At 33.1% G+C, this 25,796-nt stretch overlaps 4 protein-coding genes across 5 annotated transcripts; 2 read left to right on the forward strand and 2 right to left on the reverse strand.

Moving 5' to 3' along the window:
• The first annotated feature begins 6,334 nt into the window (after nucleotides 1-6,334).
• Nucleotides 6,335-8,314, forward strand: LOC106326358 (cannabidiolic acid synthase). Its single transcript, XM_013764357.1, has 2 exons — nucleotides 6,335-6,397; nucleotides 6,600-8,314. The coding sequence occupies exon 2, from the start codon at nucleotides 6,626-6,628 to the stop codon at nucleotides 8,192-8,194; it is 1,569 nt and encodes a 522-aa protein (XP_013619811.1). The 5' UTR covers nucleotides 6,335-6,397; nucleotides 6,600-6,625; the 3' UTR covers nucleotides 8,195-8,314.
• A 5,806-nt stretch (nucleotides 8,315-14,120) lies between these two features.
• LOC106341495 (fatty acid 2-hydroxylase 2) lies at nucleotides 14,121-16,335 on the reverse strand. Of its 2 annotated transcripts, none has more exons than XM_013780265.1 (7): nucleotides 16,137-16,335; nucleotides 15,426-15,499; nucleotides 15,238-15,330; nucleotides 14,935-15,131; nucleotides 14,742-14,847; nucleotides 14,516-14,662; nucleotides 14,121-14,415 (listed from the first exon to the last, which is right to left on the reverse strand). In XM_013780265.1, the coding sequence occupies exons 2-7, from the start codon at nucleotides 15,474-15,476 to the stop codon at nucleotides 14,296-14,298; spliced, it is 714 nt and encodes a 237-aa protein (XP_013635719.1). In that variant the 5' UTR covers nucleotides 15,477-15,499; nucleotides 16,137-16,335; the 3' UTR covers nucleotides 14,121-14,295. The 2 variants fall into 2 exon arrangements, with proteins under 2 accessions (XP_013635719.1, XP_013635713.1); XM_013780259.1 differs by having other exon boundaries at nucleotides 15,426-15,503; nucleotides 16,137-16,324.
• Nucleotides 16,336-20,257: 3,922 nt separating this feature from the next.
• On the reverse strand, nucleotides 20,258-22,328 carry LOC106325310. Its single transcript, XM_013763354.1, has one exon. It carries the CDS (start codon nucleotides 21,815-21,817, stop codon nucleotides 20,594-20,596), a length of 1,224 nt encoding a protein of 407 aa, XP_013618808.1. The 5' UTR covers nucleotides 21,818-22,328; the 3' UTR covers nucleotides 20,258-20,593.
• Nucleotides 22,329-23,943: 1,615 nt separating this feature from the next.
• On the forward strand, nucleotides 23,944-25,747 carry LOC106306087 (tubulin beta-9 chain). Its single transcript, XM_013742559.1, has 3 exons — nucleotides 23,944-24,435; nucleotides 24,554-24,823; nucleotides 24,908-25,747. The coding sequence occupies exons 1-3, from the start codon at nucleotides 24,042-24,044 to the stop codon at nucleotides 25,582-25,584; spliced, it is 1,341 nt and encodes a 446-aa protein (XP_013598013.1). The 5' UTR covers nucleotides 23,944-24,041; the 3' UTR covers nucleotides 25,585-25,747.
• Nucleotides 25,748-25,796: the final 49 nt, after the last annotated feature.

Here is a 25,796-nt window from a genome sequence, read left to right on the forward strand (position 1 = left end):
AGAACAAAAACGGCAAAAACATATAAATCGCATCATTATGGAATGGTCCTACCTAATTACTTTTAACAAAAGAGATATCACTTTACCATATAATTATACGCTTATTCTAGACTTTTTCTCTCTATTGCATTTCTTTGTTAGGATGTATAAATATCCAGATAGGTACGAATTTTTTTAATTTATGTACATGCGGTTGTGACAACGACGACGGATCCATTTATAAGACCAGTCATTCAATTTAGTGCATCACCAAAGACTTCCAGAACGTACGAACCGGTGACACGTTTATAAGTATGACCATAGAGTTGACATCAAGCCTAACGACGCAAACGCTTCGTTTTTTTTTTTTTTATAATCCAGGGGTTCCCCAATTACGTAGATCATTCCCCTGGGTCCGGTTAGGCAGCGGTCTACTTCACCCGGGAGGACTTTACCTGGGCTGGTAAGGCGGTGGAAGTAGGCTGTATTAAGATCTCTCTCTTTCAGCCAATTTATTTTGGACTTCTGCTTGAAGTAAGCTTCCTCAATCAGACGGAGAAAGCACCATTTATCATGAAGTACTTGTTCTTGTCTAAAAAGATCTTCTGTTGGAGTTTGGAGCACCTGAATCTGCACACTTTGAAGCAAACAGTTAGTTTCAGCTTATATGTTTTAAACATTTCAGCTTTCATTTCTACATATCCGTATCCACTTTCCGATTCTATGCTCTTGAATCATTTAGAAGCGCTAATTCTAGCCCCAAATTTAAATATTGTACTGATTGAATTTTTATTTGGGTTTCCACCAAAGTTCAAAACCGTGTGAAAAGAATATCTTCATATATATCAACCATTCTTCTTCATATCAGTATTATTTATATTTAGTTTGTATTATAACAAAGAAACTGATGAAAAATAATCTAAAATGAGTCGTATAAGCTTTATCTAGATCATATTTTCATGTTTATTTCATATATCCAAACAACTATGAAATCTTGATGAGGATTAGGCACATGTGGTTCTGAAAAAGTTGATAAATCTTTTTATAAACAAATAACATGTGGTTCTGCAAAAAGGACAGAGATGAATCTATTTATAAGAAAATAACATACATGAAAATTCACGTTTCACGTAACAATTTAATGAAGAACAAAAACGGCAAAAACATATAAATCGCATCATTATGGAATGGTCCTACCTAATTACTTTTAACAAAAGAGATATCACTTTACCATATAATTATACGCTTATTCTAGACTTTTTCTCTCTATTGCATTTCTTTGTTAGGATGTATAAATATCCAGATAGGTACGAATTTTTTTAATTTATGTACATGCGGTTGTGACAACGACGACGGATCCATTTATAAGACCAGTCATTCAATTTAGTGCATCACCAAAGACTTCCAGAACGTACGAACCGGTGACACGTTTATAAGTATGACCATAGAGTTGACATCAAGCCTAACGACGCAAACGCTTCGTTTTTTTTTTTTTTATAATCCAGGGGTTCCCCAATTACGTAGATCATTCCCCTGGGTCCGGTTAGGCAGCGGTCTACTTCACCCGGGAGGACTTTACCTGGGCTGGTGACAAGGCCCAACACCCAGTACCGCATTTGATGACAGGATGGGCAGTTCCCCTCTGCCTGGCGTCAAACCCGGGAACATAACAATTGACCCCCAAAACCCTTACCAAACGAGCTACCACGTCCCGTCCAAACGCTTCGTTTCTTTATTAACATTATAAGTTTTCTACAGAACAGAGGATTATATAATGAGTTAACTAATTATAGGATGATTAGGTGGAGCGAGCTATCTGTTGCGGAGCCCATACGAGTCCTCGTTATATAATACAACTTGAAACCATGATCAGGATTAGGTACATGTGGTTCTGAAAAAAGTACTGTGATGAATGTAGTTATAAGAAAACAAAATGTTACAGAAAAAATCACGTTTCACATAACAACTTAACGAAGAGCAAAAACATTAAATCACGTCATCATGATCATCATCTACCAGCTTGATCTAGACTATTTTCCCCCTTTATATATATATCCAAACAGCAAACATATACGAATTTTGATTATGATTCTGCGCATGCGGTTGTGACAACGAGGACGAATCCATTTTTAACACTAATCATTCAATTCAAAGCATCACCAAAGACTTCCAAAAAGTAAGAATGATGATGACACGTTTTTAGTATGACGTAGAGTTGACATCAAGCCTAATGACGTTAACGTTTCATTTCCTTTTTAACATTATAAGAGTTATCTTAAGACAATCAAATAATGAACTAAATATATATATGATATGGTCCATTAATATTTTTTGTCAACTTTATGGTTCATTGAATTCAAGAATATCAAACGTTTACTTTTCTTTGTTTCACATTATAGCAGCTTAATATATTTTAGATTGGTCCATGATTCTAGTGTCTCAGATATATGTATAAACGCTTCTAACCTTTTATCAAGGAAAACTTAGTATTTAAAACCTAAAATTTGTGGAACTCACACCGTTTACGTTGATTTTGAACTCAAAGTCTAATTGGTCATCTATGTATATAAAGTTAGTTTTTTCCTTCTTATGACAAGTGGCGGGGACTTTTGCGACACGTGTCATCCATGTATTTTTTTTTACATTTTAAATCATTCTTCTTTCAGATTATTGCAATTTGACCAAATACTTTATAATTGTGCACTATCTAATTTTTTTTCGCACTAACTACTATCGTATGAAGTTAGATAATTTATTTTATTGTTTACTAAAATTCAATATGAATAAATAAATAAATAAAATAATTGAAATAAATTTTACATATTTAATTTATTCATAACTAAAAATAACATAATTTTTGTTATTTTATTATTTTTTTACGATTATCTATTATTTAATTTACAAATTATATATTTATTTAACTATTAAAAATATAAAATGACCAAACTAATAAAAATAATTAGAGTGCAATACATAATCTAAACATAAAACTTCCACAATCACAAAGAAAAAAAAATACCATAGTAATACTAACTTTGTAGCTGAAAAAATATCAACAAAGAAGACTAATCTTTCTCATCTTACCATGAAATGTCTTATCTAGAACAAACAGATGTCAGAAAAAAGTAAAAATATAAAATATGAGATAAAGTAATCCTCGGAACACAAATGATCGCGATCAAGCACCAGCGCAAAAAACCAAAAAAGCGGGTCAGAGAAAGAATAATCATCGGAAGAACAAAGTCATCACAAAACAAAAAGACGCATGTCTAAAGCACCAGCAACACAACCACCAGCTAATAGATAAAAAACACCTCACAAACTAAACAAGTACATACAAGGCGTCCATGACAGCGAAGAACCCCAAAACTCTGACTAGAAGAAACCAAAGTTACAAAAGACTAGCCTCGCACACCTACACCAAGGGATGCATGAAAAGAATATAAACACCCTGAGTGTGGGAGAATGGAAGCCAACCACCAAGAAACCAAAGCTTAAGCTTGAGACCATAAACAACCTTCCAAGCGCACAAAGCATACACAGCGAAAAACACTATCCAAACACTATCCAAACTTGGAGTAGCAAATATGGCGAAAGGGGGAGCTACCAGAGACGTGATCCACGATGAAAAGTCCAACAAGATGAGAGAACAAAGAGATAAAAAGAGACAAAATTAAATCAACGAACCGTGAAGCCATCCTCGAGCTATGAAAAAAGAACATAGAAGTCAGAACACCAAAAACCAGATCTTGAAAACCAAGACGAGCAAAGACTATCGATGGCAAACCAGCGACGAGGAAAACAACATCAATGACAACTAAACTCTGACCCAACCCAACGAGATGTAGTTTCTAACCTTAGCCAAAATCGAAAGAAAAAAAACGACCAATATTGACTGAAATAACATATAACGCCGCAATAAACAACCACACAACATGAAACTAATATGTCTGATCTATAACAAATACCAGATAATCTCACAGAAAAAGAAGGTGAGGAAAACAAGAGCACGGAGATGAGTCTTTTCCCAGTGATGATGAGAAGCACTCCACACCAGAGAGGTAAAGGAAATACATAGATGGTGACGACTCAATGTCAAAATATGAGGAAAAGTGCTAAAAACATCTAAAAAGAGTAATGTTCAAAAATGTGAAAAACTAAAATACAATTTGACGCTGCTAATCTTAGAATCAACAAATGCTTAAAGAAAAAGTTATTGAAATTCAATATGTTTTACATCAGAAACTCATTTCACCACTAACAAATAGTATTATACATACAACAACACATATTTAAAACACAAACACATAATATATTAACTTATTAGCTACTACTACATAACATAATAAAACATCAAATAATGTTATTCACAATAAATACTAACGCATAATCACATCATCTAAAAATCACATTTAAGAACAATAAAATAATATTCCGTGCAAAACGCAGACACCGTCCTAGTTGTTAATAAAGAAGACCTTGTTATCCAAAAAGAAATACCGTAAAATAAGGCTGTAACTTAATAGTTTAATTCGTTTAAAACTTAAGTTTATTGTACTTAGTAGGCATGGGCATAAAATCCATAATCCGAAATCCGAACCGAACTCGAACCGAAAAACCCGATCCGTGCCCGGTCCGAAATGTAAAAAATATCCGAATGGATCTTGTAAGGTGATACAAAACATATCCGAACCCGAAGTGTTATTAACCGAACCCGAACGGGTAACCCGAAAAACCGCAAAAAACAAAAAATCTGAAAAGATATCCGAAGAAACCGGTCCGAATGTCCAAACTAATATACAATGTAATTATATAAAACATGAATATATATACTTCAAATATGCAATTTCATATTTATTTTCATAAGGTATCTAACAAAAAATATTTAAAATTTAAATAGCTACTTTAAATACTTAATTATATATAAAGAAGTATATATTTCTTATGTTTTGCTTTTAAATTTTAGATTTTATTTCGGGTATATCCGAACCGATCCGATATAACTCGAATCCGAACGATATATGGTTATTTTATGGGTTCTATGATGTGATACAAAACCGATCCGAACCCAAAGTGTTATATCTGAACCCGACCCGTACTTGCAAATTTATTAGAATGGAACCTAGGAGGTGTTATCAAACAGAACCGAAATCCGAAAACCCGATCCGAACGTCAACGGGTATCCGAACGCCCAGGTCTAGTACTTAGGTAACAATATCCAGCTATACAGCATGTACCTTGACAAGCAACCAATCATTAGTCTTACACTATGGATATATGGCGTAAAAGGAAGACCTATCAAAACGCTATTTTGGGCTTTTATTTATTTGCTGTTTTGGAGCCATGCAGGTCTACATCTAATAATGCCAAAATAATATTTTAGCAAGTAATATTATTTCTGTCTTATTATGTAAAATGTTTTATATTTTTTGTTTTGTTTTATTTAAATGTTAAACAATAATTCTATCAAACTAATCGGAAATATCTGAAATAAAAACTTACTAATTCTTCAAGAAAACAATACTAACAACTAGTTCAACCGGAAGGTTTAAATGATGTTTATTAAAATACTGAATTAATTTTTCAAATATAAAATAAAAATTTATATTGAACTTATTATTTCATGAAATACTTTGAAATCCACTATTAATGAAAATATTATAAGTTATATTCTAAGATTATTCTAGTGATTGTAAAGTGTTTTGATGGAATTTCTTAGTTAAATAATAATAATTAATTTTTATGATTTCACATGAAAATGTAAACTTGTTAAATAAAAATTATATTAATTATTTAATTCACATGAAATCATTTAAAATTCACTAAAATCAAATCACTTCAAAATCTAAATTAAATACGCCTCTAGTTTTTTTTTTTTTTTTTGTAAAAAACCTTTAGTTTCTAACATGAATCAAATTCAGAATGATAAATTTATACCATACCCCAAACTAATTTCTATTACAAATATATCACTATCTGGTTTCAATAACAATTTTTGTTAAAATAGACTCCAGTATTTGCAAATTTTAAAAATTGCTTTTTTAGTAAAAAAAAAAACATTTTGTAAAATGGGAGGAGAAGAGGAAGTATCTGACTCCACGTTTAAAAACTGCAATATTTTGATAGAACGCGTAGTTCTCATATATGGCTGTCACTATTCCACAATCACAAACTTTGAAAATGCCTACATTTTTGACTCTTAGCTTAACGTCTTTGTTTGAGCTACTCGTCAAAAATAATCTTATTAAATTTCTAGTGGCGTTTATTAAAAAATTACATTCAACTAAACACCACCAAAACTGAAATCTATTTAAGTCTTCTCTGTCCTTCTTCCATTGCAACTCATCCAGTTTGTCTCAAGAAACTTTCTAAACCAGACAAAGATCTAGAACATTATAATACTTCCTCTTTGTCTGAAATTTTTTTTTTTTTTTTTTTTTTGATTAGCCTGGAGGGACTTCCACCCCCAGGGGCCAACCCCTCGGCGCGAGGCGGACCATTTGGTACTATGGGGAATTAGATACCCCAATTGCCTGGCCAGTGGTTCGAACCCGTGTGCGTATTGAGGCCGAAGCTCTCTCAACACCACCAGGCCAACCCCGCTTGGTTATTTGTCTGAAACTTCAACAACAAGAAAAAAACAAACATGAGAGACCTAGCTCTGTGTCTGTTTATTTTCACCTTAGCTAAACATGTCAGTTCTGTTCCCACAAAAGAACAGTTTCAAAGCTGCTTGTCAACAATCTCCAAAAACCCCAACAATCTCACTAAACACACATCAGATTCCAGACTCTACACCGCCTCTTTGGAGACTTCATCTCCAAGCTCAAACTTCCTCAACTTGAATTTCACAAGCCTAAAGCCGATCCTGACCCTCAAACCAAAATCCGAATCCGAAATCAAGAAAGCAATACTATGCAGCAAGAAACTTGGCGTCCAAGTAAGAACCCTAAGTGGTGGTCACGACTACGAAGGCCTCTCTTACCTCTCACTAACACCCTTCATAATCATCGACCTAGTTAACCTCCGATCCATCACCATCAACCTCACGGAAGAAACCGCATGGATCCAATCCGGAGCAACGCTCGGCGAACTCTACTACAAAATCGCCAAAACCAGCAAGGTCCACGCCTTCGCCGCAGGGATATGCCCAAGCGTTGGAGTTGGTGGGCACATCAGCGGCGGAGGGTTCGGTACAATAATGAGAAAACACGGTTTAGCGTCGGACAACGTTGTGGACGCGCGTTTGATGGACGTGAACGGGAGAATCCTCAACAGGAGAATGATGGGAGAGGATTTGTTTTGGGCTCTAAGAGGAGGAGGAGCAGCTAGTTTCGGTGTTGTGTTGTCATGGAAGGTTAAGCTCGCTAGGGTTCCCGAGAAGGTAACTTGTTTCATAAGTCAACATCCAATGGGAGCTAGCATGAACAAGCTCGTTCATAGATGGCAGTCCATAGGAGCAGAGCTAGACCAAAACCTCTTCATCAGAGTTATAATCGACAACAGTGTAGAAGGAGGTCAAAGGAGAGTCAAAACTACTTTCCAAGCTTTGTTTCTTGGTGGAGTCGATAAGTTGATTCCTCTGATGAACCAGAAGTTTCCTGAGATAGGATTAAGAGCTCAGGACTGTTCTGAAATGAGCTGGATCGAGTCGATAATGTTCTTTAACTGGAAGTCAGGACAACCGTTAGAGACAATGCTCAACAGAGACCTAAGATACGAGGATCTTTACTTCAAAGCAAAGTCAGACTTTGTTCAAAAGCCAGTTCCTGAGAACGTTTTCGAAGAAGTGACCAAAAGGTTTCTCGAGCAAGAGACTCCACTGATGATCCTAGAGCCATTGGGTGGGAAGATAAGTGAGGTATCAGAAAGTGAGTCTCCATATCCACACAGGAGAGGGAACATTTACAACATACAGTATATGGTGAAGTGGAGAGTGAATACAGTCGAGGAGATGAACAAGCATGTCACGTGGATGAGAATGCTTTACGACTACATGACTCCTTATGTCTCTTCATCGCCTAGAGGAGCTTATTTGAACTACAGAGATCTTGATTTGGGAAACAACACAAGAATCAACACAAGCTTTGAAGATGCTAGGATATGGGGTGAGAAATATTACAAAGGAAATTTCAAGAAGTTGGGTTTGGTTAAAGGGAAGATCGATCCAACCAACTTCTTCAGGAACGAACAGAGTATTCCTCCTCTGTTTTGATTTCTCACAGGACAAAAACCAAATGTATTGTTAATGTATTTTTTTCTAGTAGATATGTGTACCCAATAACAGTTGATTCAAAGGCCAAATTGAGTAGAAAATAAACCGGTTTGATTTCCATTTTCTATAACCAAACTATAAAAGAATTATAAAGTGACAACCGGTTTAGACACCACTAGATATGTCAAAATATGGTGATAAGTTGTGTCCTTGGATTTTGCAGTGTGATCTGCATAATCGTGGAGATGGTTATGAATTTAATTAACCTACTACTAAAGGCAGTGTCACTGCATATTCCACGGAGAAACAAACGACTTGGTGGATATATTAAATGAGTATAAACTCAACAATCACACTCGAGACATCCTTTATAGTCAGAAAGGCAGGTTTGTGAGAAATCAGAGGTCTTCGATCGGGGTCCAACCTCATTCATGTGCATGTTTGTTCTTCTACAATGCTCCTCTGGCAGAATATCAAAAGATATCGTCAGAGTATATGACAACCCACCTAAATGGAAAATCAAATCAAAGGCACACATTGACCTTGGAACATGAGACATTGCTGACAATATTGTCATCACAACTGGCATGGAATCTGTACCACTTTGAGCATAAAGAGAAGAATCTTTACTGTCGCAACTTTACAAGTGCAGAAGATCTGAAGCTTGTTAGGATCCCTAAGAAGAAGGAAAAACTTGATGTCAACAGTCCTCCTCTCAAGAAGAAGAAGAGAACAAGAATGATTCTTGACGGTACCCCCAAGCTCCATCAAGATGCTTTGATGTGATTTGCATATTATAATCAAAACTAATATAAATTTATAATTCTTGATTATTCTCCATGATTGTTCTTTTGTATAAATTTTCTGCGATCTTTGTAGTTATTTCTTGGGCAAATCTCCAAAATAGCATTTTTCTAAGTTTGTATCACAAAAATAGCACTCAAAAACTAAAATGACCAAAATAGCACATTTCTAAGTTTATCCTTTGAAAATTTTAAATTTTTTATTTTTCAAAATTTGAAATCTTATCCCAAAACCACATTTCTCAACTCTAAACCCTAAACCCTAAATTCTAAACCCTAAACTCTAAACCATAAACCCTAAACCCTAAACCATAAACCCTAAAATCTAAACCCTAAACCCTAAACTCTAAACCATAAACCCTAAACCCTAAACCCTAAACCCTAAACCCTAAACCCTAAACCCTAAACCCTAAACCCTAAACCCTAAACCCTAAACCCTAAACCCTAAACCCTAAACCCTAAACCCTAAACCCTAAACCCTAAACCCTAAACCCTAAACCCTAAACCCTAAACCCTAAACCCTAAACCCTAAACCCTAAACCCTAAACCCTAAACCCTAAACCCTAAACCCTAAACCCTAAACCCTAAACCCTAAACCCTAAACCCTAAACCCTAAACCCTAAACCCTAAACCCTAAACCCTAAACCCTAAACCCTAAACCCTAAACCCTAAACCCTAAACCCTAAACCCTAAACTCTAAACCCTAAACCCTAAACCCTAAACCCTAAATCCTAAAACCCACCCTTTAACTCTAAACCATAAGTTTGTGACTTTTGATAAAACATTAAGTGCTATTTTTGTGACTTTTGACCTTGAGTGCTAGTTTGGGAACATAAATTTGATTTAGTGCTATTTTTGTCTTTTTGTCTTATTTCTTTCTGAAATTGTTACCATTTGGTGTTTTTGCGATAGAAAAGGAATAAATAGATCGAGTTTCTTTGTTTTAGCAGTTCATCCATTTTCTCAACATACAATATATAATACAAACATTTTAAGAATGGTAAACATATATTAACACACTCTCTGATTCTAAAAAAAAAATGGATGGATTGTTTTTTTTGTTAAATGAAGAATAGCAATTTGTTTGAATTGTGTCATGAGTGTGTGAATATGAAACAAGGAAAAAAAAAATCCCAGGTTAGAATATGAGATCATTTAGTTATTTGGTAAAGTCATCACAATTTTTATTTTTTAAAGGTTCTGTTCTATCTATATTATTAAAAGAGAAGTACAAAAATAAAATACCCTTTAAGTTTTCAATATTTCTATAATATTATTTGAGAAGTCAGTTTCCTATGTGTCGCTCTCACGTTAACTCTCACGATGGTTGATTACACTGATACCCTTAATGAATTAATTTACATTTAAAATACAATTATTTATTATTTTATATATTTTATTTTTTAAAAAATTCCGAAAAATTTACACATATTAGAAAAAAGGAAATAAGTTTAAAAAAAAGAATTGAAAAACGAAAAATGTATGTATATATAAATGATTTAATAAAAAGGGAAAGTTCACAAAATAGTAATATTTCATTTTAAAAATATTTAAAAATAACATAAAATATAATTTTGAATAAGAAAATACTTTCTTTATGTCTATATTTTCTTAGATTAAAATTATAAATTTCTATAGAATGTGATTTCATTAAAAAAAATTTACACAGATAATCTTGATATTAGAAAAATAAATATTATTTCTTTTAAAACATAATTTTAAACAATACAAAATAAATTCAAAGAAATAAAAATATTTTTATATATCTATATATTTTCTTAGATGATTACGTAAAATAATTAAGTAACATAAACTGATATATGTTTAATTGTCTTAAAATAGTTTATAATTAGTAATATTCAAATATTTTATTTATTTTTAATATATTTAGTTGACTATAATATCTTTCAATTACAACAAAAATATCGATAAATTATATTTTACTTATATAATATTATTTTTAAATACAATCACAATTTTTTTACTGCTTATTTTTAAGAGATATTAAAAAAACTAAAAATAATTTTCAAAATAAACATCGCTTGATCAAATAGTTTTAAAATAGTTTAATTAGGTAGATATATTATACTTTATCATTATTAAAGTTATTTTTTCTTAATATTAAATTTGCTTTTAAAGTTTATGTTTTCATGTTCGTAACTTAATAGAACCATAATCAAAATACAAAAGTAAATCTGAATTCTCATTTTTAAGATTATTTAAAATAAATTTTAGTCTCCATTCAATAAATCAAAGGCATAAAGTTATTTAGAATTTATAAAATATTTTAATTATTGTAAATATTGATATGTGTTCATGAGCTTTCAAAAATGTATCAACCACTTATGCATGTAACTTCCTATTCATCATCGCTTTATTTTCTAATATTTTTTTTACAAACATCAACAAATAATTTGATAAATATTATAAAAATACATGCACATTTGACTTAATTATAATAAAAAATAATTATACTTCATTTTGAATTTGAAAGAATATATGTAACTCAATATACTCACAACATGAGTGATTCGACTGATTCAACTTATATATAAAATCATAGATTTAACTACGATAAGAATATATAATTTTATAAAAAATAATAATTTATTTTATAAATATAAATCATAGGACAACTAAAAGGATATTAAAAATGAAAAATAGAATATTAATCAACTGTTACAATTTAGTTCTTTTGTAAAATTTATATATATGCATGAGACAACAGAATATTATCATTTCGTTATATTAATTTTTGTAATTTGGGATCAACAATTAACCCATCTAACCCATTTAATTTAATGGGTCATGGGTCACCCCAATACATTTAATAAATGGGTTGGGTTTACCCCTTACCCGTAAACAGTCAACTCATTTGGGTTATGGGTTGGGTTGACTCATTTGATCCATTTTGACACTCTTACCCGTACATGAGTACGGAAAAATCACCTAGTCTATACTATTAAAAGAGAAGTACAAAAATAAAATACCATTTAATTTTTCAACTTATTTACAATGACATGCCACTGAAATTATTAATTAACTTACCTTTTATGATTATTTATCTTTTCTTCTTTAATTAATGTATTTCCAAAATCAAATTCTAACTAAAAATTTACTGCAACAATAATTAATAAACCTAGGTTTTTGTATTATTTGTCTTTTACTATTATTTTATATATGTGTATTTGGAAATAATTAATTCCATATATAAATTTCATAATTAAATACATAATAATTATTTTACTAATTCGAAAAATACATAATATATAGTATATACAACAATTTTACTATACATTATCATAAAATTTTAACCCATAAATAGTATATACAAAAAATTATTATATATTATCATAAAATTTGATCCATAAAAAAAATAAAAATACATTTGATGGTTTACGGGATAAAATAAAATTACTCAATATAAACAATGAAATTATTATGTTTCGAAATGTCATATTAAACAATTATTTGAAAGGGTAAATTTTAAAATATATATTATAACTAATACAAATAAAAATTTATCTATAAGAAATAAAAATAAACATCCGCGCGGGCGCGCATGTCAAAGCTCTAGTTTTATATTAAGAGTATTAAAAACAAACACGTTTTGTTGATAAATTTGTTTGAAATTTCTTAAACACGTATTTTCTGTTTTCAATTAAAATATCAAGTTAGATATTAAATAATCTATACAGTAAACGTGGACAGTTTAGCCATTTTATTTATGAATAAGTGTAGTTTACATGAAAAAAATAGTGTAGTTTTCGAGTATAATCTCATTTAAATGTATTTTCCCAAATTTTCTCTATTTATTTTCCTATGCAACTTGAGCCAAGTTGTAAGACTCAGAGGGTCTTATTGGATCCATGATTTGAGAGGATTTCGTTTTTCTTCAAATCCACTCTTATTGTATTTAGCATTTATAAATTCAATATGAAATCCAATTTTATTAGATTAGTCATATGTATAAGTTTTCCCAAATTCCAAATTATTCAAAATATGGATTTTGTCAATAAATTCTATTAAATGATATTTGGTGGGGTTGAGATGATATTTTATAGTGAAAAAGTAACGAGTCGAAATACCATATCCTATTATGGTATTTGGAACTTTAAAAAAAAAATTGACATTTTAAAAAAGAAAATCAAATTGTTTGAAATAAAAAAAATGAAAAGATTATTTAAAAATCGTTTTTTAACTTTCATATATTCTATATATTTCATAAAGCTATAAATATTGAATTATAGTACTTTAAAAATAAAAATATTATTTTAATAAATAATTAAAATTTAAAAAGTTTTTTAAAAAACTCTGTAATTTCTTCTAAAAAATCTTAAAACTTGTTACAAATCTTTTTAAGATTTACTCAAATCTCCAATAGAGATTTTTTTGGATTTATTCAAATCCTTGATTCAGTTTGCCCCTTCACTTTCTTTGAAATTTGGAATTTGATGTCATTTGTCACCCTCTTTGTAGTGACTATCTTTACTCAAAGAGAATGATTTCTATTTGCTTGATGTCTGCTAGTTTCTTCTTTTATCTTTAACTGCTACCATAAGTGAAAGAATCATATATCTCTCTATCTGTCACACCTCTCTTTTTAGCTTTCTCCTTCTTCCCGGTGAGCTTTGTTTGGTGGACAAAAGTTTGGATTATTCCGGGTTTTGGTCGTAACGTACATGACATATCTGTTTGGTCGGATCAGCTCATGTTTTATCTGCCTTATGTATAACTTTATAAGTCCTTTGATACCCAGTCTCATGCTTAACTTTTCCAAAGACTCCAATATCTATGGGAGTTTGGTTAAAGGAATGCTAGAGAGCGTGATTAACCAGAGTAATTTCAAAACGATCTTGATGCTTGGTGCAATTCCTATGTTGATTTAGGCAATAACACAAGCTTTTGAAGATGCTAGGGAATGGGGTGAGAAAGTATTACAGAGGCAGTTTCAAGAAGTTGGGTTTGGTTAAAGAGAAGATTGATCCAACGAACTTCTTCAGGAACGAACAGAGTATCCCTCCTCTGTTTTGATTTCTCAAAAGACCAAACCAGTATTGTTATGTATTTTTTTCCATAGTAGATATGTACCTAATAACAGTTGATTCAAAGACCAAATTGAATAGAAAATAAACCAGTATGATTTCAATTTTCTATGACCACACCATAAAACCGGTACACACCACTAGATATGTTCAAAATATGGTGATAGATCGTATACAGCATCAGTTAAAACAGTCATTTGAATCACATGATGAATCAAGATGTGAGTTTTTAACACACTGAGAGAAAGGCAAATTAGAGCTTCTTCTGAGCAGCCTTTGTACCGGGAAGTGTTCCAAAGACTCTATCCCAGAGAGAGGAAGTGATCCCATATCCTTTGTCCTGGATTCTGAAGTGATGGTTCAGGTGGTATTTCTGTAAAGCGTATAACCAAAACTCAATCAGATATTCAGAGGAATAAGTTTGAATGCGACAAAAAGAGATTCTTTTTATTTTTATATGGGAATGATTTTACCTTGAGATGCTTGAAGGTTGGCTCTTTAGGTTGGCCATGGTGTAGATAGTAATGAGTAACATCATACATCACATAGCCAAACAAAATGCCTCCAAGCATAGCAGGAGCTGTAGCAGGAGTAGCTATGAGGTGGAGAAGCTTCCATAGCTAAAAGACAAGGAAAAGATGATGAACAACATTGTACTAAGTTCACATTTTGAAACAGAAAAGACTCATAGATACTTACTGGAACCAAGAGAATGGCTGTGGCGGTAGGAGGGAAAACAAGACGAAGGCCGTCTTGTGGGTGCTTGTGATGGCATCCATGAAGAAGATAGTGTGCAGTGTTCGCCCTAAACAAAACAAAAACAAAAAACATAATCAGCTTCGTAAAGAAACATGTTATGTTTGTGTTGTATGATCACTGATATTGAACTAACCAGTAACTCTTGGTGTCTATGTGGAAAAGGAAACGATGAAGCGTGTACTCGAGCAGTGTCCACGTGAGTACGCCAAAGGCAACTATCAAACCGATTTGGGGAAATGTCAGTCCCTTCCTCGCGGAGATTGAAAGAACGTAGCAGACAACTGGAAGCCAGATCGTTGGGATAGCCCACCAAACAGTGCGGGTCAAGAACTGCTCAAAGTTTCACAAAGAATAGATATAAATCAAAACAAAGAGGATGATGATATACCATTATACATTACAAGAAGATAAATATTAAATAGAAAAGAGTTGTTACCTCCCAGAAATCACTCTGGAAAAAACGAGGACCCTCTACACATACAATAGGTTGATGAATCCATTCCTGATATTCTTCCCCAAGATGACCAACCTGATCAGAAACAAACAAAAAAGTTCATTTTCATCAGTAAAAGGTTACTTTTTCTTGATGAATACAGCAAAGAAGTGAAAGAGCGCATCAATCACCTGAAAGACAAGTGGCTTATCCAAATCGACAGTGAAGCGTTCTGCGACCATCTTTGCCCACCCCACTGAGACTCCTGGCTAGAGAATAAAATAGAAGTAAAACTTAAATATGCATACGCATGTATACTGTTGAGAATAAACATAGAAGATGAACAGTATAGGTAAACCAAAAGGTTAACCAAAACTCAAGACTCTACTTATTTTAAAATATGTAACTGGTAAGTCAAGGAAGAATTGGAACTGAAACTGCACTCATTCAAATTCAAAACATTGACGGAAACATCACTCAAAATACAAACACTGACGGAAACATTACGCAAAAACCTTCATCTGACAAGAACATATAAAATAAATCAAATCTCTTCTCAGAGAAATACGATTCCAAAGTTCGATTTACACAAACAAGAATCTCATTCTTAGTCAATGAATGATCCAAACAAAAACGTTATCTCATCAACATACCTAAAGACAGGAATGTGTTAAAAGAACTAAACTTTCAGAGAGAGAAACCAAATCAAACATCAGATTTTCTCGGAAACCAAGAAACGCGTCAAAGGAGATGACCAAATCTAGAGGAGAAGAAACAAAAAAAAAAAAAAAAAGCCAACATTCTTCGGAATTTACGAAGAAAAAGTCCGAATTTTTCGCGAGAATATGAAAAGATCTGAATCGAGAATGCGAAGAAGAAAGATCTGAGAAGCTTTTCTTTACCTTTGAAGAAGAACAAGCGCTTCTCTCTCTCTCTCTGGGATCGGAAGAGACTCGCTTACTCTCTCCAATGAGGGGGAAGGAACAACAAGAACAGCAGCAACACTCTGTCACACAACGATGGGTTTATTATGCTTCTTCTCTTGATAATGTTCGGCCCACGTTTTCTCTCTTTTATTTCTGGCTTTTTTTATTTATTTTTGTTTATTCCATTTTTATCTTTCGTGTTTACGGTTCTGATTTAAAAAAAAAAACGTTCTAACAGATCATTTTTGGCTGGCATAAAAAATTAAATTAAGGAAGGGCTAAAATTTTTTTAAGGAAGATGTTGCAAGAAATAGTATTTTACTATTCTTATATGCTATTCTGTAAAAAATAATAATAATAGATGTTTACTGTATATACAAATTAAATAGTTTTTCTTCTTAAAATTCACATTCAATGAAATATCATATCCTATATATGGAAAGGATTATAAATGGTTACTTTTTTTCTGATTTTGTTAACTCCCTTGATAAGATTTGCTAAAATTAAAAGTCACGTATTAGTAAAGTACAGCACATGCTAGTTGGTTTGGGTATTAAATCTTGAGAATTTATAAAATGTTTATATAATATGAATATTAGGTGTTTTCATACACTGCGTGCAGAAATAAAAGTTTTAAAATTTAAAAATATTTAAAAATAAAATTTAAAAATATTTAAAAATAAAATTTAAAAATATTTAAAAATAAAATTTTATTATTTTCTAGATTTTGTTATTTCCTTACAGTATTTAATTTAAAATTTTAGTTTAATTATATGTAAAAATCAAGATAAAAATTATTTAAATTTATATCTAATAATATATATATATATATATATATATATATATAAATTTATAATCTTGGGAAGATTTTTTTATCTATTTTTGTGGTTGAAATATATTAAACACAATTCTATAAAATTAATATAAATTTTGGTTAGGCATATAATTATCAAAAATTAAAACCAAGTAATATTTATAAAATTTATAGATATTAAAAAAAAAACTTTTATGGGATTAGAAAATTACAAAAATTTTAAATTGCATAAATTTTTGAAGATTTTTTTTGTTATAAAAATTATAAAACATAAAATTTAATATTTCAAAATTATAAAATATTATTATATTTTTATTTATACTATTAAATTATTTTCTTGTTATATTAATGATGATTTATGAGTTATTACCATATCTTTAAAAACTTAACAAAAAATATAAATTAACATTAAATATAAATATACATGTCACAATTATTTTTAAATCATGTCTGATAATCGTTAGTATGTCAAGTCATTGTTTTATATAAAAATTATTATTGGGATGATACATAGCAAATCTATTCTCAAAAAAATGTATAGATGATTGAATATGCAATAAGTAATAATAATATCTAAAATATTGTTTTTCCAAAACAATAGACAAACTTTATCAGCTTTTCTTTTATAAATTAACATAATGCTCGTTTGAGAGAAGCGAAATTTATTTTTCACTTCCGAGTTAGGACAAATTTCACAGCAATCGCATGATAAAGATTTTTTCTCTTTTTACCAGCACGATGAATACGTATAAACTATTGTACTTAATTGAACTGTGACGAGAAAAGAACACGTTAAAGCTCTAATAAGATATCATATTATATCAACTATAGTCTAAAAATCTTTTGTACCAAGCAGGGGCGGGTCTAGACCTTGAATATTTGTATGTGGCACAAATAAATAAGATAACTAAAAAATTGAAACAATCATAATAAAAAACTAAACTTATAAATATTTATAATTAAAATTGTGAAAAATAACTAATAAGATTGTCGCTAAATTTTAAATATGTCATATAAGAATATATAAAATGACATTAACCATAAATTATATAGATAATAGTAAATAGCTTTTGAATATAGTCAGATTTTAAAATATTTGATAAATTAATACAAATTATTTAATTAACTTGATTTACTAATATTATTAACTTATGAGATTGTAAAATAACATATAAAATGCAGCCAGTAAAAGAGAATGAAACATGGAAAATTAGAGGCAGGGGTGAAAATCGAACACTTACCCAGTGGAGCTATTGGTGACACCAGTAACCAATTTACTTAATGGATCAGCAAAGACGATACTTCCTTGGGAATTTTTTTATAATCGGTATGTGGCACATGCCCCATCCTTTGACTATCTAGATCCGCCCCTGGTACCATATCAACTCTTCACAAACACTAATATATTCTTCTCTCATCGCTGTAATATAACCTATAATCAATCATATGATTCATGTGCATGTTGGCGCAGTGCAATCAGTTGCATCGCTGATTTGTAATTTATCCAGACGATTACTGAATGTATGACTAATTTTAGTTAATCAAGCATTATATTTATTACTAAGTTCTTAACTTTGTTGAATTAGAGTATTGGTTCATTTTCGTACAAGTAATATATCCGGGAGAAGATCTATCAGCGGGTTGCACCTCTCACCTGGAGATTAGATGCATATCTTTAATAGATCTAGATTTAACCATTTTCAGTCTAAAAAAAAACACAAAATATGAATAATATATGAACTTAGCAATCGGTCCTAAACACACTCAACGATGATGACAAATGGTTTGAAGGGCCGCTGCGAAGTAATCATATATCCTTTGGCAGTCATGATGAACTCATACTAAAAGAATATATATAGCAAAGGTAAAGATTCGTTAAATCAATATAACTAATGAAAAGAGTAAACTAGTAAAGGGCCACTGGTTAAACTATACAATAAAAAGGCTCCAAGACACATTACCAACATAGTTGGTTGTGGGTATGATGTGTTGTTTAGACAAAATAAAATATACGCAAACATGGGGTCTTTAGTGCCTCTGCATTTGTTGGGGACTACTCAACTAGCAAGTCTATGTCTATACATGATCAAATTAATGAATTGACATGACCACACATCTTAATGCTAGACATGATATAGCAACGAGGCTTTCAGCTATATAAAAGAAGCTCTAAAACTATAGTATACATAATACACTTTAAACTAGGTCGAGATTTCAATCAAAGCAATTCGTTCATTTAGAATTTTATATTTTTAATAGTAAATTTTTGTATCTATAACATGTTGTCACATTCTTGTGCATCTCGCAGCCTATTTGTAAATTTTGGGAACTACTCAACTAGCAAGTCTATGTCTATACATAAATTAACGAATAGAAATGGCTACACACCTAGACATGATATAGCGACGAGGCTTTCACCTATATAAAACTATAGTATACATACTGCACTTTAAACTAGATCGACATTTCAATCAATGCAATTCCTTCATGTGCCACTATATATTTTTTATTTTCACAGATACGATTCCATATAGAATAAGGAATCTTCTTCAGCATATAAAATCTCTCGATCTGTTGTTTCACAACTCAGTCATCTCTCTTCTTTCTCATTTTACTTCAACTTCTAAGAATATAGTATTAGGAATCGCTATTTCATGGAAAATATGTGGAAACTGTAAAAAGAACTGGAAAGAGCGAGCACTCATGAAAAATTGAACATACAAGAGTATAAAATCCTAAAATTAACAATTTTGTTTTAAAATTTTGGATCGTCTCTCTATCACTTTTACATATGCATTTTTTAATTGTTGTATCTATAGCTGCATGTTGTTGCATTCTTGTTAATCGCCTAACATATTTGGCTTTAACAAAGCAGTTGAACTGTCGTGAAGTTTTAACACGTTTTTCTAATAGAGATAAGCGTGTATAGTAAACTAAATGTGATATCTTATCCGCAAACTCACTTAAAGATAAACATCAATGTTTCTAAATCCCTTTTTTAAAAAGCGTCTTCTTTCTAGAATGATTGGATCCAATATCAAAGTTGATTTTAGCAACTGTGAAAGACCAAAAGAAGTGCTAAAGCCGCACGATGAACTCGTGAAGGAGACACATCACATACATAACGCCATTATCAAAATCCAAGATTATCTTGGATATATCGACTAAGTAAATCGGTCATGTCATCACGTGGCTCCGTCAATGCAAAACTTACAAAACTCTATCTCACAAGTTGTTGGTGCTCTGTTTATTTTGGCCGACACCAACCTTAATGCTCTCTGCCTTTCATTATTAACAACGACCATTTTTCTTTAAAATATTAATTACGTTTTTTTTTCCTTCACAGTAAACAACAACTTTGACTCCTTGAGTACTTGACCATCACATAATAATAAGTTAATAATAACAATTTCCTCTGTTAATAACATTTTTTAAAGAAAATTTACAGTTTCATAAGCAAAACAATTGTAGCTTCGAACTGCCAACCACCCAACAACACTTCCGTCAACACCGTCACTTAACGGCGATCCGTAGGTCCCACCGCAGCCACGGAACACAAACAACAAAAGCAAAAACTTCCAAAGCCTGGCCCTTTTTCCCTCCGAGTTCAGACCCTTTGTCAGAGAATAGTTTGAGATTTGGAGCAGACCAATCTCAGAAGCAGACAGGAAGATACTGTCAGAACAATAGCTAAGACTTTCCCGCCTAACAACCCAGCAAGCGCAATCACTATCACCACCATCACTTTCGTTAGATCCCTTTTCGATTCGTACTCCTCTTCTTCTTCTTCGCAGCTCTCCAGCAATGGAGGATTCGAACCAATCTCGTATCTCTCAGATACTTCGCTCTCGGTTATATCTTCGGAATACAAGCTGGATGCTTCCGTCGTAGACCCTTCTCCTCCTTCTTCGAATATCTCAATCTCCACACCTTCCGCTTCTTCTTTTTCTTTCATCTTCTTCAGCTTCTTCTTCTTCTTGTAACTCCTCAGCTTCTTCGGCACGATCTTCTTCACGATCTTTGACTTAAGCTTCGCGCTTTTACTCTTCTCCTTCGTGAACACCACGTCTCTTATCGTCAGCACCTCTCTCTCCTCCGCTACTGGCGGTTCAGGGACTCGAGTTTCCTCGATGCAATCTCTCGGTTCTTGGAAGGTTTCGATGATTTCGAAGGAGACATTGTTTCTCGTTCTCTCTTGCGTCGATGGTGATGATTCTAGATTATCTTTACACTTCGTCCCTATGAGCTTTCTGATCAATGAATCGAGCCGAACCTGCGCGTTGGGGCAGAGATTGAGGAGCGTGAGGACACGCGGCACGGCGAACTCGAGGAAGAGGAGGGCGAAGGCGGAGATAGTGATCCCCACGGCGAGCTTTTTCGTGCTCAAGGCGAGCACAGCCACCACGAAAACCTTAATCGCAACCACCATCAATACACAACATCCTCCTACTCCTCCTCCGCCGTCGTGATCACCGCCGCTTCCGCCGTATTCGTCGTTTCTGTTCTCAGGTGTTACGCCACCGTCACAGACGAAGCTTTCATCGATCTTACTCGCCGCAGGATCCTCCGAAGCTGGAAGCGGAGGAGGGAGAGGCAGAGACGCAACACGCTGACGTGTCGAATGAGAATGGCTCGGACCGGTTGGTATCTGAGCTTTGTTGTTGTTGTTGCGTTTTGAAGAAGTTTTTTTGAGACGATCGCGGTTCTTGAAGAAGAGATGGATAAGAGAAGTTGGGAAGCCAGTTTCGACGACGAGAGATCCGCCGCGTTTGGGAGATTGTTGGAGGTCCGATACGAATTTGGAGATCCGACCCGATTTGGATTTCTTCCAAGGCAAAGGCATGGCTGAAGAAAGGCCAAATGAAAATGAAAATGAAAATGATTTATTAACTACGTCTTCGAAGAACCCAGAGAAAGAGGGTTTGTCGAAGAGACGAGACCCATTTAATAAGACATTGGAGAAAGAAAAGGGAGAGAAGAACAATAAATGGGGGGAAGATGGACGCTTTTCTTTGCGCAGAAAGTGAAGGCGATTGAGAGAGAGAGAGAGAGAAATGCGAGCGAGCTATATGATGAAGAAATCGCTATAAAGACATTACACGACGACGCGTGCCTTAACCGATTATTTTTTATTTTTGAATAATCAATAACTTAATTCACTTTTTTTTTTCATTTATGTCAGTGTACCACACAGTACTACTAGATGAAGTGAACCAAATCAAACCAAAATTTAAACTGAACCAAATATCAAATAATTGATCACTTATATTTAACCTTTCACTGCTGTTTTTCGAACCGGACCGATCTGATGATCGGACTAGAGTGGATCATAAACCGGTCACATAGTTATATTAGATCTAAGTTAGTTCAACCATGAATTGATCACACAATTAGTTATTGGTCAGATATCAAAATTATTAAAATGAACAAATGCCAGTAAAATTATTAAAAAAATTATAAACAAAAACTAATATGTGTAGATGTTTTAGATTTGATATTTATTCATATTTTAATTATATAACATATTGACTAAATATTTATATATTAAAATATATTGAATCATATTATTATATCAAAATTTAATTCGATCGAACCATATTAAACTGTATTCTGGTTCAGTTTCAATCTGATTTTAAAACGAAATTTAAACTCGAGTTATAATTAACGAGTTTATATCCACCGTAAATGAATTTAAAAAGTTTATAAAACTAATTTCTCCACTTCACTTTTACTTACATATATATGTAATATATGCGTATAATATTTAATGCTGCTTCATTAGCTTCATGTCTGGTCTAAAGCACAAGCAAGTGGAATCATTTATTAGAATTTCAAATTTTCAAAACTAATTTCCTAGAGTTTTTTTTTATTTTTTTATACTTATTAGTACCGAAAGATATAAATAAGCACTATTTTTATAATTTTGGCTTATCGCTGGAACGATCCTTAAAACATTTGCAACCATACTCTATATTTTACTCCAAAATATAAAAAAATGGAGTGGGAAATTGAGTGATGAACAAAAAAATAAAAGCATTACTTTATAAATGGAGTAATCATTTTATTTTTTGTTCATTACTCTATTTCTTATTTCATTTTTTTTAATTTTGGAGTAAAATATGGAGTAGAATTAGAGATGATCTTCCTAGCTTTTAGTATCATATATTTTTTTGTTGAATTTTGTTTGTGGTTCCCGAATCCAAACTACAATTCATTTCGAAATAGATTTTAGTTTCTGTTCAATTATATTTTTGTAATCCGAATAGTATGTAAATGCCTCAAACTATAACTAAACTGAAAACCAAAATATTCATCCGCAATTATATTTTTTGGACATTGGCATGCTTAATCGGTTGTAGTTATTTTAAGATTCTTACGGTTATATATTTGTCTAACGATAATTTATATAATCTATATTAAGCATTTTTGTGGGTTGGCGAACTCTTGGCATTGGCCTGTAATCCATTTATTTCGAACTTCTATAATCAGCAAAAGTAGATTATTATGGGTGGATTTGCTTAATAAGTACTTTCTTAAAAATGGTGTACTGATTAATTAGTTCGAAACAACAAAGGAAAATCCACCTAATCACGCTAAATCTAATCTTTTAGTCTTTAATCTCATATCCAGGAAAATAATAACTAAAAAAAATCATAACTCAACGACCTAGGATACCATGTGCAATTTAAAAAAAAAAACTTAGAAAACTATTTGCCTTTATAGCTTTTCACGAGTCTTTTTAATTTTCATATTAATAACAAAATATCTACCGAAAGATATTTTTGTTTTGGACTCGCTGTCATACAGCACATAAAGAAACCAAATCGAAAAGAGCGATAGAAACTATCACGGTATTATTTAAAGATAAAAAGAAGTTAAAGGATCATACTGTAAATTATAAAAGAATTTTTAACAAAAGGGACGTAAACTATATATATAGCAGATTACTACTAAATTCAAAGAATTCTTTCTTTTTTACACCCCTCAATAATTCAAAACCTAAACAGCGAAGAAGCGAGTCGCCAAATTTTCCCACATTTTCTCGAGAAAAAAAATCTGCTGAGAAAATGAGAGAGATCCTTCACATCCAAGGAGGCCAGTGCGGAAACCAGATCGGTGCCAAGTTCTGGGAAGTCATCTGCGGCGAGCACGCCATCGACCCCACCGGTCAGTACTGCGGCGAAACGGATCTCCAGCTCGAGAGGATCAACGTCTATTACAACGAAGCCAGCGGAGGCAAGTACGTCCCACGCGCCGTGCTCATGGATCTGGAGCCTGGGACGATGGATTCCCTCAGATCCGGGCCGTTCGGTCAGATTTTCCGGCCCGATAACTTCGTGTTTGGGCAGTCCGGCGCCGGGAATAACTGGGCGAAGGGGCATTATACTGAGGGAGCTGAGTTGATTGATTCGGTGCTTGATGTTGTGAGGAAGGAAGCTGAGAATTGCGATTGTCTTCAAGGTGAGAGAGATTACGCGTTTTCGTTTTCTAGGTTTTAAGTTGACGGAATCTCATTTGCTTGGAATCTAGATCTTTATGATGTTCTTGATTTGGATTCGTGATTGATTTTGTGGAATAGGTTTTCAAGTGTGTCATTCTTTGGGAGGAGGAACTGGCTCTGGGATGGGGACTCTTCTTATCTCTAAGATAAGGGAGGAGTATCCTGACCGTATGATGATGACCTTTTCGGTTTTCCCTTCTCCTAAGGTCTCCGACACCGTCGTTGAGCCGTACAATGCTACACTCTCCGTTCACCAGCTTGTTGAGAATGCTGACGAATGTATGGTTTTGGATAACGAAGCTCTCTACGATATCTGTTTCCGCACCTTGAAGCTTTCTAATCCCACTTGTGAGTTTACGAAACCTCTTGTTTTCCAATGTTTCGTGTGATTGTACTCTGACATTGTTCTTGTTCTTGTGTGGTGTTGTTTAGTTGGTGACCTTAACCACCTCATCTCAGCTACCATGAGTGGTGTCACATGCTGTCTCCGTTTCCCTGGTCAACTAAACTCCGACCTCAGAAAACTCGCTGTGAATCTCATCCCTTTCCCAAGGCTCCACTTCTTCATGGTGGGTTTTGCGCCACTGACGTCAAGAGGGTCTCAACAATACAGCGCCTTAAGCGTCCCTGAGCTAACCCAACAGATGTGGGACGCCAAAAACATGATGTGCGCAGCTGATCCTCGCCACGGCCGTTACTTGACAGCTTCTGCTGTGTTCCGTGGGAAGATGAGTACCAAAGAAGTTGATGAGCAGATGATGAACGTCCAGAACAAGAACTCATCCTACTTTGTTGAGTGGATTCCGAACAACGTGAAGTCAAGCGTCTGCGATATAGCTCCCACGGGTTTGAAAATGGCGTCGACTTTCATAGGGAACTCGACTTCGATACAGGAAATGTTCAGGCGTGTGAGTGAGCAGTTCACTGCTATGTTCAGGAGAAAGGCTTTCCTTCATTGGTACACAGGGGAAGGAATGGATGAGATGGAGTTCACGGAAGCTGAGAGTAACATGAACGATCTTGTTGCAGAGTACCAGCAATATCAGGATGCTACAGTGGGTGAAGAAGAGTACGAGGAGGACGAAGAAGAGTATGAGGAAGAAGCTTAAGAAGACATTAGTGATTACTACTACTAGTACTACTTTGTAAGGCTTCATACAAGCAACAAGTCTTTTATCTCTGTTTTATGTTTGAATTTTCTGTCTTTTGTGCTTTGGTGTGTTCTGTTACTGAATCTATTCTAAAAAATGAAAAACTAAGATTTGTTCTAGAGTGCCCCTTATACATATTCTTCTTTGTTTTGTCTATGAAAACATTTCAT

The sequence above is a fragment of the Brassica oleracea genome, chromosome C1 (assembly GCF_000695525.1).
Source record: "Brassica oleracea var. oleracea cultivar TO1000 chromosome C1, BOL, whole genome shotgun sequence".
In the NCBI taxonomy this organism is placed as follows: Eukaryota; Viridiplantae; Streptophyta; class Magnoliopsida; order Brassicales; family Brassicaceae; genus Brassica; species Brassica oleracea.